General features: G+C 41.0%; 1 protein-coding gene and 1 long non-coding RNA gene across 3 annotated transcripts in view; both read left to right on the plus strand.

Moving 5' to 3' along the window:
• The window catches only part of LOC143686095 (uncharacterized), a 52,677-nt gene extending 36,405 nt beyond the window's left edge, over nucleotides 1-16,272 (plus strand). The window contains exons 2-3 of the long non-coding RNA XR_013176896.1: nucleotides 15,153-15,232; nucleotides 16,189-16,272. This is a non-coding gene — a long non-coding RNA (uncharacterized LOC143686095). The remainder of the gene's footprint in view (nucleotides 1-15,152; nucleotides 15,233-16,188) is intronic.
• Nucleotides 16,273-17,687: 1,415 nt separating this feature from the next.
• The window catches only part of MAP2K4 (mitogen-activated protein kinase kinase 4), a 168,483-nt gene continuing 168,355 nt past the window's right edge, over nucleotides 17,688-17,815 (plus strand). For both annotated transcript variants that reach the window (XM_077166020.1, XM_077166019.1), the window contains exon 1: nucleotides 17,688-17,802. In XM_077166020.1, the coding sequence (XP_077022135.1) occupies nucleotides 17,688-17,802 (115 nt within the window). The remainder of the gene's footprint in view (nucleotides 17,803-17,815) is intronic.

Genomic DNA, 17,815 nt, shown 5'->3' on the forward strand with positions numbered 1-17,815 from the left:
TTCTCTTCTTTTATTTGCTTTGGGGTTAGTTTGCTGCTCTTTCTCAAGTTCCTTCAGATGAGCAGTTAAGTCCTCAATTTTATCTCTTTCTTGTTTTTTAATATAGGCACTTAGGGCAATAAATTTCCATATCAGCACAGCCTTTGCTGCATCCCATAAGTTCTGATATGTTGTACACTTGTTTTCATTTATCTCCAGCTAGCTACTGATTTCTTGAGCAATTTCTTCCTTGACCCACTGGTTGTTTAAGAGTGTGTTATTTAATCTCCATATATTTGTGAAAGTTCTCGTTCTGTGGTGGTTATTGATATCCAGCTTCATTACATTGTGATCAGAGAAAGTGCTTTGAATAATTTCAGTGTTTTTAAATTTATAAAGACCTGTTTTGTGCCCCACCATATGAACTATCCTGGAGAATGTTCCATGAGCACTAGAGAAGAATATATATTCTGGTTTTGGGGTTTAATGACCTTATATGTCTGTTAGATCTAGTTCATTTATCAAGTTGTTTAATTTCTCTATTTCCTTCTTGATCTTCTATCTGTTGTTCTATCTAAGGAGGAGAATGGTGTATTGACATCTCGTTCTATTATTGTTGAAACATCTATCACCCCCTTCAGTTTTGTCAATGTCTGTCCCATGTACTTTGGTGCTCCTCGATTGGGAGCATAAACATTTATGATTGTTATTTCTTCTTGGTGAATTGTTCCTTTAATTAATATATAGTGTCTTTCTTTGTCTCTTATGATGTCTTTACATTTAAAGTCCATTTTGTCTGGTATTAGTATAGCTACTCTTGCTTTCTTTTGGTTACAACTTGCATGGAACATCTTTTTCTAGCCTTTCACTTTCAGTCCATTTGTATCCTTGGATCTAAGATGAGTCTCTTGTAAGTAGCATATAGCTGGATTATATTTCTTAATCCATTCTGCCAATCTGTATCTTTTAATTGGTAAGTTTAGCATTCATAGTTATTACTGAAAAGGCATTTCTTGAATCCACCATCTTATCTTTTGGATTTTATTTGTCAGAACTGTATATTCTTTTCCCTCTTTCTCTTTTTATCCTTTAAGTTAATATTTAATATTTCTTGTAGGGCCGGTTTCTTGGTGACAAATTCTTTCAGGATTTTATTTGTGAAATTTTAAATCTCTCCCTCAGTTTTAAGGACAATTTGGTTGGTTGCAGAATTCTTGGCTGGAACTCTTTGTCTTTCAGTATCTTAAATATATCATACCACTGCCTTCTTGCCTCCGTAGTGCCAGTTGAGCAGTCTAAACACAGTCTTATGTGTTTACCCTTGTATGTTTTTCTCTGGTTGCTCTCAGGATTTTCTGCTTGTCTTCAACATTTGATAGACTGATTAGTATGTGTTTTGGGGAAGACCTACTTGGATTTATTCTATTTGGAGTTCATTGAACTTCTTTGACTTGCATATTTATGTTCTTAATAAGAGCTGGGAAGATTTCCCCATTACATCCTCAGCTAATCTTCCTAGCCCTTTTCTGCTCTCTTCTCCTTTTGGGACACCAATGGTTCTTATATTTGTGCACTTTGTTTTGTCCATAATTTCTCTGAGATCCAATTCAAATTTTTCCATCTTTTTTTTTGCCATTTGCTGTTTTGAGTGTTCAAAACCAGTTGTCCTGTCCTCTAGTTCACTTATTCTTTTTTCTGTCTCTTCAAATCTGCTGTTGTGTGTCTCTAGTATGCTTTTTATTTGATCTATAGTATCTTTAATCTCTGTGATAGGTGCTATTTTTCTATTTATTCTTTCAAATTCCTCTTTATGCTCATCTAGTGTCTTCTTGATCTCCTTTATATCATTAGCCATCCCATTTATTTTATTAAGTAGAACATCTTTGATGAGTTGTTCCAATGTCTGTGTCTCCTCTGGTGTTTTTAATTTGGTCATTAGGCTGGGTGATATCTATGTGCATCATGATATGTGTTTAGTGATCTTCTGCTGTCTTCGTGGCATATAAATACATTGATTGGTTTACTTTGGAAGTTGATTTCTTTCAGTAGTATAAACCCTTCTATTTGTAGGACAGATTTGGAGTAGGATGCAGGGTGTGGGGCAGGGCACAATTGTGCAGTGATGCATTGCAGCACAGGCATAGGTGCACATGGGGGATGCTACACAGGTGCCTGTGAGAGTGGGCTCCCAGTGGTGGGGAGGATGTGGCTGTGTGGGTGTATGGGTCTGGGAGGCGGAGCCCTGTTACACTGGTCTAGGGCTCAGGACCATTTTTGCGCATGCACAGAGCTCAGAGGAGTGGGTCGGCATTGCACCTACATGGGCTGGGGGCAGATGTGGCCTGGCTGCACAGGTCAGTGCTTGCCCAAAGCTGGTCGTGACTTGGGGCCATGCAGATGCACAGATCTAGGAGAGCCATAAATTGATATACACTTGTGCAGAGCTCGGGGTGGGGGGCGGGGTGCAGTTGAGCAACTATATTGGCAGGGGGCGCTTGTAGCCTGGATATGCAAGTAAGTACCTGCAGCCTTTATGTGCTGGTGACCACATGCATGGGGCAGGGAGGAGGAGGCAGTGCTCAGGAGGGGAGAGGCAAGATGGCTCTTGTGCAGTCGTGGTAGATTGGGCTGAGGTAGCCATGTGTGCACTTGGGGTGGGGGTGTGGGGTGAGTACACGGAGGGTTTGGTAGGGTGGGGGTACCTATAGTGCAGGGAGTGGGACACTTGATGGGGTTCAGGTTTGTTAGGTATGGGGTGGGTATGGGGTGGGACCTACGTATGGGTTGCGGGGCTGAGCTGGTGAGGGTAGTACATTCAAGGAATGCGGCTTGGCTTACTTCCTGGTCCCTGTCTCCCTGTCCATGCACTCCCGAGGTCTCCAGGCTTCTGCATTATGTTGTTTGCACCAGCCAGATGGTCTTCAATTCTCTACTTCTCAGTTCCTCAGTTTTTGCAACCAGGGCCTCCCTATGTGGTGCAGAAGATTCTCCTGGGTCACTTACACCTTGGAATCGCCATCTCAGTCACCCTCCCATCCCTTCTCTAGCTGTTCCTTGGAGCAGGGGTGAATTCGACCTATCCTATTCCACTATGTTCCTGGAATTCACTCAACATACAGATTCTTGGTGGGCAGGTTGAAGTGGTTTCAGGTCTTCAAATATATCATTTCACTGCCTTCTTGTCTGTATAATTTCCAATGAGAAATAGGCAATTATTCTTACTGCGGGTCCCTTGTATATGACATGTTGCTTTTCTCTTATGGCTCTCAGAACGCTCTATGTTAGCGTTCAACAGTTTGATAATAATATGCTGCATGTGGGTCTATTTGGGCTTATCTTTTTTAAATGTCTTTTAAAATTTTTTTCAATTTTATTTTAAATAGTTTTGTTCATGCACTATACACTCCATCCTAAGTTTATAATCAATGGCTCTTGGTATAACCATATAGTTATGCGTTTACTACCCCAGTCAATATAAAACATTCTCATTTTTTTCTGAAGAAAAAAATCTCATAACCCTTATATCCCCCTATTATTGACACTTAACTATGGTATAGTGCATTTGTTACAGTTAATGAAATAATATTACAATGTTACTGTTAACTATAGACCTTAGTTTACATTAATTGTATGTTTTCCCATATAACACCCTATTGTTAACTTCTTATAATAGTGATGTGCATTTGTTCTAGTTCACTTAAGAACTCTCTTTATAGTTACGGTTATAATTAACTATCGTCATTGTCCACTCTGGGTTTCACTAAGTTATACAGTCCCAGTTTTTATTCTCTAGCTTTCCTTCTAGTGATATACACAACTCTAGCCTTCCTTATTCAGCCACACTCATGCACAATTTTGTTAATTACATTTACAGTATTGAGCTACCATCTCACAGTATTGTGCTATCCATTTCCAAATCTTTACAAAGAACTTTATTAACATTCTGTAATCCTTAATCATCAATAGCCCAATCTCTGCCCACATTTTATCTCCTGGTAACCTATACTCTCAGTTTTATTTCTCAGTTTGCTCATGATAGTGAGTTCATGTTAGTGAGACCATACAATATTTGTCCTTTTATTTCTGGTTTATTTCATGAAACATAGTATCCTCAGGGTTCATTCATCTCATTGCATAGCTTCTTTCCTTTTTGCAGCCACATAATATTCCATCGTATGTATACACTACAGTTTGCCATTCCATTCATCAGCCAATGGATACTTGGGCTGCCTACATCTATTGGCAGCCCTGAATAATGCTGCCTTAAACATCAATGTGCAAATGTCTTTTCATGTCCCCACTTTCAGTTCTTCCAAGTATAGACCTAGTAACGGGTTGTGGGATCATATGGCAATCTTATACTCAGCTTCTTGTGGAACCACCACACTGCCCTCCAGGGGTGCTGCATAACTCTACTTCCTTACCATCAGTAAATAGGAACAACACTTTCTCCACTTATTCTCCAGCACTTGTGGTTTTCTGTTTATTTTTTTAAACAGCTTTATCACACACCTTGTGTTCAGCGTAATGTCCTCAAAGTTCATCTACGTTGTGCATGCATCATGACTTTATTCTGTCTTACAGCTGCATAATATTCCATTATATGTATATACCATAGTGTGTTAACCCCCTCTTCACTTAATGGACAATTGGACTGTTTCCATCTATTGACAATCATGAACAATGCCACTATAAACATTGGTGTGCAGATGCCTGTGTCCCTGCTTTCAGTTCTGAGTATATACCTAGTAATGGGATTGCTGGATCATATGACAATTCTATACTTAACTTCCTGAGGAACCACCAATCTGCCTTCCAGAGCTACTGCACCATTCTACATTCCCACCAACAATGACTAAGTGCACCTGTTTCTCCGCATCCTCTCCAACATTTGTAGTTTTCTATTTTGTTTGTTTTTTTTCATGGCCATTCTAGTAGGTATGAAGGGTTTAATTTTTTTGAAGTTCATTAAGCATCTTAGATGTGCATATTCATGTCTTACATTAAATTTTGGTAAGTTTTCTGCCATTATTTCTTTGAATGTTGTCACTTTCTTCTCCTCCTTCTGAGACTCTCACAATGCACATATTGGTATGATTGATTGTATCCTACAGATTCTTCAAGATCTGTTCACATATTTTCACTCCTTCTTTCTTTACTCCTCAGACAAATGATTTCAATGGTCTTATCTTTGAGTTCACTGACTCTTTTTTTTTTATTCGGCTACCTCCAATTTGCTATTGAACCTCTCTAGGGGATTTTAACCTTCTGTTATTGTGATCTTTAGCTCTATTCAGTTCCTTTTCATAATTTCCATCTTTCTATTTCTTTGGTTCATTTAATCACTTTTTTTCTGATTTCTTTTAGTTGTTTGTACAGATTTTCCTTTAGCTCACTGAGCATATTTTGGACTTTTTCTTTTTTAAGAGTATCTAGAATGCCCTAATCTGGTCCTCCTCAATGAGGAGGAGTAATTAAAGTGTACATTAAAGTGTAATGCTTTAATCTTCTCCTTTGCCTAGGACTACACTTCCTGTTTCTTTTATGTTTTGTACTCTTTCGTTGAAACCTGCATATTTGGATACTTACATTCAAAGTATAACTGATACTCAATTCCTGGGATTTAGACTCTAAGGTTTTATTCTAGCTAGTGTTATGAATGAGCTTTCCTAGAATGCCAGGAACTAACAGAGGAAAAAAAAAAAAAAAAAAAAAAAAACACCTTTCCCAGTTGTTCTAGTTTGCTAGCTGCTGGAATGCAATATACCAGAAATGGAATGGCTTTTAAAAGGGAGAATTTAATGAGTTGTAAGTTTACAGATCTAAGGCCGAGAAAATGTCCCAGTTAAAACAAGTCTATAGAAATGTCCAATCAAAAGCATCCAGGGAAAGATACCTTGGTTCAAGAAGGCCGATGAAATTCAGGGTTTCTCTCTCAAGTGAGAAGGCACATGGCGAACACAGTCAGGGCTTCTCTCTTGGCTGGAAGGGCACATGGCAAATACGGTGTCATCTGCTAGCTTTGTCTCCTGGCTTCCAGTTTCATGAAGCTCCCCGGGAGGCATTTTCCTTCTTCATCTCCAAAGGTCACTGGCTGGTGGACTCTATGCTTTGTGGTGCTGCAGCATTCTCTGCTCTCTCTGAATCTTTCATTCTCCAAATTATTTCCTCTTTTATAGGACTTCAGAAACTAATCAAGACCCACTCAAATGAGTGGAGACATGTCATTCCCTAATTCAGTTTAACAACCATTCTTGACTAAATCACATCATCCAGGAAGATGATCTCATTACGGTTTCAAACATACAGTATTGAATAGAGATTATTCTACCTTTATGAAATGGGATTTATATTAAAACATGGCTTTTCTTAGGGGGCACACTTCCTTTCAAACCAGCACATTCCACCCTCTGGCCCCTAAAAAAGACATGTTTTTCCCATATACAAAATACAATTTTAATTTCATAACAATATCAGAAACCTTAAACCTTTCAGTAGCAATACAAATGAAGCAGAAAATTAGAGACAGTATAAAATCTCATCAGGTCAGTTACAGGCATGGTCTGTCCTAAGGCAAAATTCTCTCCATTTGCTCTGGACCTTTGAAAACTCATAACACGTTGTTTGCTGCCAACATACAAAGGAGGAACATTCATAGGATACATATACACATTTCCATAGGGAGGAAGGAACACAGGGGTCACCGGACCCAAACAGTTTCGAAAACCTGCAGGACAAAGTCCATTAGATTTCAAAGTCTGAGAGTCATTTATCCTCAGGGCTTTAGAAAGTGGTAGTCCCACCCTTTCCAAATGCCTATGCCTGCCTCTCTCTGAATGCAACCTTGGGGGACACTGGGGAGACCACCCTTCTCTAGGCTCCACCCTCTCCAAGCATCGGGGCTGCACCCGGGCTCTCTGCCATCTCGGGGGCACACGCTCAACCCCTCCATGTGGTGACAGCCAGGCTCTCCCCAAACCCCAAGGAATGTGCTTCACCTTCTCCAAGGCCTGAGGCGGCATAACTCTTCCACTGCAATGAGGTGGAAGGCCCATTCTCTGCCTTTGGGGCAAACTCACCCTCTCCATGGGCTTGGGTGGGTCCGCTCTCCTGACCTGAGGTTTCTTGGCTTCAGACCCGAGCTTCCATGGTTCTCACTCTGCAAACTCCAATTTTTTCCCTTTTGTGTTCTAGTTTGCTAGCTGCCAGAATGCAACACACCAGAGACGGATTGGATTTTAATAAAAGGGGATTTATTCTGTTGGTTCTTCAGAGGAAAGGCAGCTAACTTTCCACTGAGGTTCTTTCTTACGTGGAAGGCACAGGATGGTCTCTGCTGGTCTTCTTTCCAGGCCCCTGGGTTCCAACAACTTTCCCCGGGGTGACTTCTTTCTGCATCTCCAAAGGCTTGGGCTGAGCTGCAAGTGCTGAGATGAGGAATGCCGAGCTGCTTAGGCTGTGTTACATTGCATTCTCTCATTTAAGCACCAGCCAATTAAGTCAAACGTCACTCATTGCAGCAGACACGCCTCCTAGCCGACTGCAGATGTAATTGGCAACAAATGAGGTTCACCTACCGTTGGCTTATGTCCGCAGCAACAAGATTAGGTATGCTCACCTGGCCAAGTTGACAACTGAATCTAACTAACACACCAGTCTTTGCAGACTGACCCGTGAAAAGTGCTTTCTTCCAGGGCTTATCCATACAGTGCATATAGAGAATAGCCGAGGCCAAAGCTAAGTGGTCTCCCTGATATTTTCTGCACATGCCTCTTGTCCAGGGCATGTGCATGTAGCCCGGGAAATCCCTCCGTTTATACTGGTTTGAATGTGCTCCAGGATCCAGGTTTCTCATGGTCCCCTGCGCTGTACTCCAGGTTCTACTGCCAGCAATCCCTTGCCCCAGGCTCTTCTGCAGCATCCTGGGAGCCACCTTCTATGGCAGGGCAAGTGCTGGGACAGCAAGACCTTCAGGCCACCACCAGAAAGATTGGGACAGACATGCACGCTCTCCCAGTATGTGCATGAAGTTTACCCTGCCACCTCTGGACCTGGGAACAAGAAGTACGATGTGGCTCTCTGCCAGGCTGTTGAGGGGTTGGGGAGGGGAGAGCTAAGGGAGACTTGACAGCCTATGGCTTCTTTTTTTTTTTTCCACATGGGCAGGCACCGGTAATCGAATCCGGGTCTCCGGCATGGAAGGCAAGAACTCTGCCACTGAGTCACCGTGGTCCACCCCATGGCTTTTTTTTTTTAATGTTATATGCCTGGGATCACATTTCATTCTTTTTTCATGGAGTATCCTGTTATTGCAGGACCATTTGTTGAATTTTTGCTTGTTTCTTCTTTGTTTGTTTGCTTGTTTGTTTTTGGGAAGTGCTTGGTCCGGGAGTCGAACCCGGGTCTCCCGCGCGAGAATTCTACCACTGAACTACCCTTGCACCCCCTTATGGCTTTTACTTACTTTGTTTGTTTTGCATGGGCAGGCACCAGGAATCGAACCCGGGTCTCCTGTATGGCAGGCGAGAACTCTGCCTGTTGAGCCACTGTGGCCCACCCACCCCCTATGGCTTTTAATATGCCTTTTTCTTGATTGGGCATTTGTCTTGTTACTAAAATCCTTTAACTGTTTTCTGGAGTTTTGAAAAAGATGTTCCTGCCAGTTCTTGCTGGTTGTTCAAAGCTTCTGTAGGGGCACAGACTCCTGAGAATCTCTCTCTGCCGTCTTGACCAGAGCATATAATCCAACCATTTAAAAAACATATTTCAAATTAACTGCTAATATCAGCATATGCCCCATTAAATACTTCAGCGTTCATATCATTGGCTAGAATTCAATCTTTGTTTAGTATTTTCTTTTGATGTGCAATTTATATATAATTAATCGTATACCTTATATTTGCTAAGTTTTGACAAGTTCATACACTTTCCGGAACCGAAATCCTTACCTAGGTATGGAATATGACTGCCATCTCCAGAAAGTTCCCTCTTGTCCCATCCTAGTCAGTACCTGCCCCTACCCCTTCAGAGACAACCACTGTTCTCTTTTTCCCATTTTAGTTTCATTTTGTTTCTAAGAAAAAGTGTTGTTAGATCAGTGTAATACAGAATGTACATGAAGACAAGATATGGATGTAATTCTGGCAGAATAGTCTCATATTCTCTCGAATCTATTTGGATGTGTTTGTATAGTTAATGATATCAATATTAAATTTCACTTGGTTGTAGTGACTTAGAGCAAAGTATTTCCCTTTGGAAATATCGTTCTTTATAAAAACATCACATTAAAATGTTTGTCAAAGACATGACTTTTTAAATGAGAGCATTATTTTCCAATCATATTATGATTCCATCTTTTATTTAACTCTTTCCCTATTTCTTGATATTTACATTGCTTCCTTTATTTTTACTCTTATGAATCAAGTGATGAACATTTATCTATAAATCTTGATATGGATGCATGATATTTAATAGTCACGGGTCCTGCCACAATTAGCAGTATCTCCTTTTATCTGAACTAGACTGAACTTTGATTCCTTTATGAAATAACTGGTCAAAACTTTCCATGTCTCCTTCATGTCCAATAAAATGCAATGCTCAGACAACATCCAGAACCCGGCACAGCTTGCAGTCCTTTGACTGAAGAGACAGCCTCAGTCAGGAGATGTCCTGGTCCAAAAACTCTCAGGAATTTGGGAGTAGATGGCAGATAAGTTTTGCCCAGTGCCAACTGCTGAGCCTGAAAATGAGATATCTGGTGACCGTTCTGGTCAACAGGGATTTCTGAGTCTCCTTATTACTTTCCCAGGGGCCTAAATCGGGGTCCTAACATGAAATCCAGTCATAATACACTTTTGTTTTATTTGGGAAGTACACTGAAAAATGTCATCTTAACTAACCCCTGAGACATACTTATCAAAAAGCTAGCAAGATTCCCCCAACAAGCACTCTCTAAGCAGGAGATGTGCAGACATTACTGTTTCTTCTTTGAAGTTCAGCCCCCTCTCAGGACAGGACACTGATTTTTGGCGTACCTTGTTCATAACAATACCCTTAATCTGTTAATCCCTACCACTGCATTGGGGAGGCAAAACTATTATAGGTTAGAGCCAGGAGTTTCAGACCCACTGGGGATTGTCTCAGGATCTCTCATTAATGTGAATTGCTGCCTCTTGATATGTGTTGCCTAATTACCTTTTCCTCTCCCAAGGTTATACCTGCTAGTATTATTGTTACTAAACACTAAGCAAGGTTCTCACAACTTTTTAAATTTATTTTTAAATTTTTTATTGCTATATATATTATATATTCCCACACCATGTCATCATCCAAAGTGTACAATCAATGGTTATCATCATAGGACTGTGCATTTAGCATCACAATCAACTTTTTTTCCTTTTTGTGAAAAACAGCATATATACAAAAAAGCAACAAATTTCAAAGCACATCCAACAATTAGTTGTAGAAGATTTCAGAGTTTGGTATGGGTTACATTCCACAATTTTAGGTTTTTACTTCTAGATGCTCTAAGATATTGGAGACTAAAAGAAATATCAGTATAATGATTCAGCCTCATACTCATTTGTTAAACTGGACTTTCTCTGTGTAACTCCACCATCACCTTTGATCTTTCTCCCACTCTTTAGGGGTATTTGGGCTATGCCCAATCTAACTTTTACATGTTGGAAGAGGCTGTCAATAATATTGGATAGGGTACACAACTTATTTTTTTAACTGAAATTTAAATATTTAAAAAAATGTATTGTGGTCACATATATACAAATAATGTTTCCCATTTTAGCCACTTTCAAGTATACAATTCAGTGGTGTATACATTAGCAATACTCCACTACCATCACCACCATCCATTACCAAAACTCTTCCATCACCCCAAACAGGAGCTCTGTACCCAATACACAATTCACTTTAAACCTCAAGCCAAAATGCATAAGAAAAATATGGACATTTAAAAAATTTTTTAAAGCTCACAGTTTCATCACTTTACAAAGATCATGGTCCATTCTAATTTTTGCCCATATGCAGCCATATTGCATTAGCATTAGTGGTTCTTATCCCTAGTTGTATATAGAAATTGCCACTAAGCTCAACACAGAAGCCTAAACTCCATTAAGACCTACAAAAGCAGATTCCCTGGGGGGAGAGAGACCTGGCCTTCAAAATTTACAAAAATCATCAAAACGTCCATTGGTGATTTCAATGGGTTCAGAACCACTAGTTTACATAATTCTAATCACAGCTTATATTTACTTAGTTTAAAATTAAGTTTTTTTTTTTTTTTTACTTTTAATTATATAAGTGGTTGATTTAGTTTGTGAAGCTGTCAGAATACAATATACCAGAAATGGAATGACTTTTATAAAGAGAATTTATTAAGTTGCAAGTTTACAGTTCTAAGGCCATAAAAATGTCCCAATTAAGGCAAGTCTATAAAAATGTCCAAATTAAGGTACCAACAAGAGGTTGCCTTCACTCAAGAAAAGCTAATGCCATCTGAAACACCTCTGTCAGCTGGAAAGGCACATGGTGATATCTGCTAGCTTTCTCTCCCAGCTTCTTCAATGGCTTCTCCGGGGGCATTTTCTTTTGTCTCCAAAGGTCTCTGGCTGTGGTGACTCTGTTGGCACTTTCCAAAATGGTTCCCTTTTAAAGGGCTCTGGTAAGTGGCCCTACCTTGAATGGGTGGAGACACATCTCCATGGAAACCATCTATTCAAAAGTTACCACTTGCAATTGGGTGGGTCATATCTCCATAGAAACAACCAGAAAGATCCTGCCCAGAGATACTGAATGAGGATTAAAGAGCATGGCCTTTCTTGAGTACATGACAGATTCAAACCAGCACAATGTTTTTCTCCAAGATAATAAAATTTGTAGCTCATGGCCTTCATAATTATGAAGATAAATTTTTCCTATTTTTATTGCCTTTTTCAGATAAGTAATCACAAGAGTTTTATCAGATCAAAGTATAATCCAAAGTTATTGCTCCTTCAGACTCATTTTTATCACTAATATACCTATTTAATAAATGCCTGGATGATATTATTATAGAAGATGAAAAAGCCTTTAAACGTTTAACAACAGTTTTGCTTAAATAACAGCAGGGTAGTAGCCAAAATCACTAAAAGTCATTGTGGTAGGCAGGTTGCAAATTACCAAGCCTGCTAACATTAATTTTTCTTGACATCTTTGGGTGAGCGGGGGTAATTACTTTATTTCATATTGTTTTGTTTTGCTAAAGCTACTGGAATGCAATATACCAGGAAAGGATTTTACAAATCACCTTTTACAAAGGTGATTTATTAGGTTACAAATGTACAATTCTAAGGCCATGAAAATGTCTCAATTAAGGCATCAACAACATGATACCTGGATTCTGAAGAAAGCCAGGGGCATTTGAAACACCTCTGTCAGTTGGAAAGGCACGTGGCTGGCGTCTGCTGGTCCTTGCTCCAAGTTCATTGCCTTCAGCTTCTGATTCCAGTGGCTTCCTCTCTGTGTCCTGCAGGTCTTCTCTTGGCATCTCTGGGGCATTTCTCTAATCGCCTGTGGGTCCTCTTTTAGCTTCTCCAGGGCAAACTATGGATTACATCCCTTAGTTTAGCATCTCCCGGGACATTTTCTGTCTCCAAGTATCTGTGTTCTTTTGATTTCCATAGCTGTCTCTAAAATGTCTCTCTTAAAGGACTCCAGTAAGAGGATTAAGACCTACCTTAAATGGGCAGGATCGTATCTCCATGGAAACAACCTAATCAAAAGGTCCCACCCAATCTGCATCCACAGAGATGGATTAAAAGAACAGGGATTTTCTGGGGGTACATAACGGATTCAAACCAGCACACGTATTTTGGAATTTATTAACAATTTTATGTGTATCTTGTTGAGGACATTTTCTCCTCTTCATTCATTCATAGGGTTTAAAGGTTTATAATTTTTAAATGGCTACAAAATCATGAGTTTGCACCATATTTATGTAAACATTTCCCTGTTGTCAGACACTTACAACATTTTCAACTATTAACCCCAGGCCCAGTTGTACGTGCTGGGAAGTCAACCATAACAGATAAAAGTCCCCTGGGTTGTGTAGACGGGAGATTAGTGTATTCCCAACAGCGGAAAGGCTGGGGTGGGAGCGTGTTGGGGGAACAGTTGTGAATACAGTATGGCTAAAAAGCAACGAGTGAGAAGGAGAGCAGCAGGAGATGGAGGCAGAAAGGTCAAAGGGGTCCCTTCCTCTAGGCTCTGTTAGAAGTGGGCTGATGCCAGGCAGGGAACCACCAGACCTCTTTGAGTCAAGGAGCAGTGATCTGATTTCTAGTTTGAAGACCTCTCTGGGACTTGTGTTGAGACCAGACCCTAGAGGTCGGGACAGAAGCAAGGGAGTCAGCTGGGAGGTCATGCCAGCACCCAGAGGAGGGTTGAGGGGGGCTTGGACTAGGGTAGTAGACCTGAAATGGGTGAGAAGTAGTTTTATTCATGATACATTTTATTCGCAATCTATTTTAAAGGTACAGTCAGGAGGATTTAATCATAGATTGAATATAAGGTATAATAGAATGAAGAATAAAGAATGAGCCCTCTGATTTTGATCTGAGCAACTGGAAGAAAGGATTTCACATTAATTGGGTGTGATGCTGATGATAAAAATAATAGATACATTTATATAGCGCTTACTGGATGTCAGACACTCTTGTGAGCACTTTAACCCGTTTAATACTCAAAGGCACTATTTTTTTTTTTAAAGGTAGGCACGGTTATTATCCTTATTTTACAGAAATGGAAATTGAGGCACAGAATGATACTCAAGTCACATAGCTAGGATTTGAATCCAGGAAGACTGGTTGGTGTCCTTAATCCAATAATACTCAACTACCTTTTGAAATGGGCAAGATTTTTGTGTAGAGATTGTCTGAGGTTGTCATGCAAACACATTTACAGTTTTCCTATCATTATATTTGGAGAATATTGGCTTAAAGATTGTGGTCATTTTTATGCCCCTTGAAATCGTTGCCAAACAGATTTACAAAAGAGCCCCACCAGTTTACAACGACAGCAACAAAGCAAGTCTACATCAGTTTTATCACAAATCTACCAGCATCAGGTATTATTAAACAAAGCCTAAGTATTTATATATTGCTATTTTAATTTGATGTTCCTTAATGAATTTGCTATGTGGAATGTTTTCCGATGGGTTTATTTGTCATATGATTTTCTCATTTACATTCATTTTTAAAAAATATTTTTATTACTTGAATAAGCTCCTTTTGACCAATCATAATGTGACCTATACATGACCTAAAGCAATAGTAGAAAATGTATATTTAAAAAATTTTTATTTGCTAGTAGTTTCCTAATCTTTAATATTGCTTCTAGAATTTCTATTAAAGAAATATGTGCGTGTGTATAAAATTTGAAAAGGGGACTTGCAGCACTGTATATAAGACTGTGAATGTATCAATTGTCCATATCAAAGGATGGAGGTGGGAAGCTGTTCTAGTTTGCTAGCTGCCAGAATGCAACATACCAGAAACAGAATGGCTTTTATAAAGGGAAATTTAATAACTTGTAGGTTTCCAGTTTTTAGTCCATGGAAATGTCCAAATTAAAGCAAGTCTATAGAAATGTCCGATCTAAGAGGGAAAGATAGCTTAGTTTAAGAAGGCCGATGATGTTCAGGGTTTCTCTCTCAGCTGGAAAGGAACATGGTGAACATGGCAATGTCTGCTCGCTTCCTCTCCAGGCTTCTTGTTTCATGAAGCTCCTCCGGGGGAGTTCTCCTTCATCTCCAAAGGTCGGTGGCTGGTGAACTCTGCTTCTTGTGGCTATGTCATTCTGAATCTTTCCCCAAAATTCTTCCTCTTTTAAAGGAGTCCAGTAAAGTAATCAAGACACACCTAGAATGGGTAGAGACACATTTCCATCTAATCAAGTTTAATACCCACACTTGATTGATCATATCTCCATGGAGATAACCTAATCAAGTTTCCAGCCTATGTTATTGGATAGGGATTAAAAGAAATGGTTGCTTCCAGAAGATTGATTAGGATTAAAACATGACTTTTCAAGGGTACATAAATCCTTTCAAACCAGCACAGGTGCTAATGATGTTTTGGGGGATGGGGAAACTAAAACTCCTCCAAACCATTTCTTGGCAGCACTACAATCTTTAAGGAACTGGAAACAAATGAGATGGCACCTACAGACCCAGCAGCGATGTTTCTGTTATAGGAACCAGGTGGGAGCCCTCATGGCAGGTACTGAAATAAAGTGTCAGAAATTGCTCCAACAGAATTTGTTTGGTGTTTAGCATCTAGAGCATGGTGAATACAGGACACTACATCTGGGACATTTGCTAGCAAACTAGGGAACTGTTGATGTCTTTCCTACTATGTAAAGGTGGCCAAGCAAAGCCACATGCAAAGCTGTTGTATTGTGGAGAGTTTTTTCTATTTTTCAGAATTTGTATTTTTTTTTTTTTTTTTTTTTTTTAAAGGAAAGACAGAGAGAAGGAAGGAAGGATAGAAGGAAGGAAGGAAGGAAGAAAGGGAAACATTTTTAAACATTTTCTTGTTTTATTGTATTCTGTTTCTCCGTTTTTGTTACATGGGGTGGGGCCGGGAATCGAACCGAGGTCCTCCGGCATAGCAGGCAAGCACTTTGCCCGCTGAGCCACCGCGGCCCGCCCCAGAATTTGTATTTTTTAACCACTGGAAGTTTGTTTTCTTTTTCTTTTCTGGAGTGTGTGTGTGTGATGAAATTTAACCACTTTTAAGTGTACGGTGGAAGTAATTACATTCACAATGTTGCACAACCATCCCCACTTTCTAGTTCCCACATTTTCTATTTTTTGTATTTTCTCTCCTTCTTTCTTTTTTTTTTTTTTTGCAAGGGCAGGCACTGGGAATTGAACTCAGCCCTCTGACATGGCAGGCAAGAATTCTGCCGCTGAGCCACCATCACATCGCCTTAGTTCCCAAATTTTTTATCATCCCAAACAGAGACTCTGTACCCATTAAGCACTAATTCCCCATTCCCTACTCCTGGTAACCTCTCATCTTTTGCATGTTTTTTGATACTAACTCCTCCCAGCATTAACATATAAACCCCAAAGAAAAGAAAATTTTAAAAGCAAAGAGTGTTAGGGAGCCACAGCCTTTCCTTTCCTTTGTCATTTGCTGTTTCTCTTCCCAGGAGCATTCTGCAGAAAATGAAGATGGAATATCTAACATTTTCTCGGCTGCAGTCCAGATGGGTACCTTGCCTTTTGGTCTCTGGTAAGATTCTTTTTCAAGGACACCACTCTCAGTATGCTGTAGGATCATCAAGAGCAGATGGGCTACTGATCCTCAGAAGGGGGTTTGGTGATGTTTATACAGACCCAGAATTGGAGATATTGCACAGTCAGCCTAGCCCTCGAAGGAGAGTTCTGACAGATCGGAAGGCATCAGGCTCTCCACTTCGGTGCACCTACCTGCTCTCACCTTAATTTGGCTATATTGCCTCTCTAGTTCACTTCCCATAAACTACTGCTAAGCACTGTTAGGATCTGAGCAATTAAGGTGATGGCCCAAGTTGGGGTTTGGAGCAAGAAGACAAGGAAATTTTAACCTGGAACACGTTTCCAACAGGCTATGGGGAGATTCCAGCATCATGTAAGAATTGGGTGGAAAGAATTTCAAGGAGATCCTGGTAGAGATACATAATGCTTCCAAAAGGAAAGGAATATCCACCTCCATGGTATAGACAACTCTGGATGCAGTAAAGGTCATTCAATTATAGGGATTATACCTATGCTCAGAAACCCTTGTCTCAGCTCCCCAATTACATTTCTGTTGGTCCACAAAACCCTAGCTGCTGCCTCCTAAAAACAAAACCTTTTGCTTTTGGAAGAAACCTGATTTTGGGGGTGGGGTGGGGGTGGGGGTAGTTTTTTTTTTAATGTCATGTATAATGATTATGGCTAGGAACAATGGGGAGCCGGAGGCTGTTGTGTGTTTGGGGGAAATGGTCACACAGTACATTTTGAGAGGCTTGGGATTGTTGGGTGCTTGAGATAGTGCTTCTCTAATTTAACGTGCATACAAATCCCTTGAGATATTATTAAAATATAGATTCTGATTCTTTAGATTTGGGGTGAGAAGCACAGCTTATGACCGACCCTCCAGGGCAATGTAGAGGATTGGGGTATCTGGCAGGGCCTAACGGAAGCTCCAGACTGGACACGCAGCTGTAACCAAGTCCCCTCTGATAGAGCAGTGTCAGAATGGACAAGAAGCACGATCTAGGAATTCCTTTCAGCTTTGCCATTCTGATATTGCATTCTGAAGTTCCAAGAAGGGGGTTCTCAAACTTTTGGGGTCACAGACTTCTGTGGGAATGATGAAAGGTCTGAACTCTCTCCCCAGCTTCTCCCAAACTGCATACACATAATTCCGCAAAACGCTTCAGGCTCCGGGGGTCCGCAGCCTCAGTCGAGGACCCCCGCCAGCCCGCCCGCCGCTCGGGTGGGATACTCCAGCCAGAACCGCGCGGGTCAGTTGCCCAGCGCCGGGGGCTGGCTCCGCTTGGGGGCGTGTCGGGGGCGTGTCGGGGGCGGGGCCTGGCGGGCCGGCCGCGCCCCTCGGCCGTGGAGAGGCCGAGCTTGCTGCATTGCAGCCGCCGCGGCGCCGCTCGGCTCCTCACTCCCAACAATGGCGGCTCCGAGCGCCAGCGGCGGCGGCGGGTCCGGGGGCGGCAGCGGCAGCGGCACCCCGGGCCCGGTGGGGTCCCCCGCGCCGGGCCACCCGGCCGTCAGCAGCATGCAGGGTAAGGAACGCGG

This window comes from Tamandua tetradactyla, chromosome 6 (genome assembly GCF_023851605.1).
Source record: "Tamandua tetradactyla isolate mTamTet1 chromosome 6, mTamTet1.pri, whole genome shotgun sequence".
Classification (NCBI taxonomy): Eukaryota; Metazoa; Chordata; class Mammalia; order Pilosa; family Myrmecophagidae; genus Tamandua; species Tamandua tetradactyla.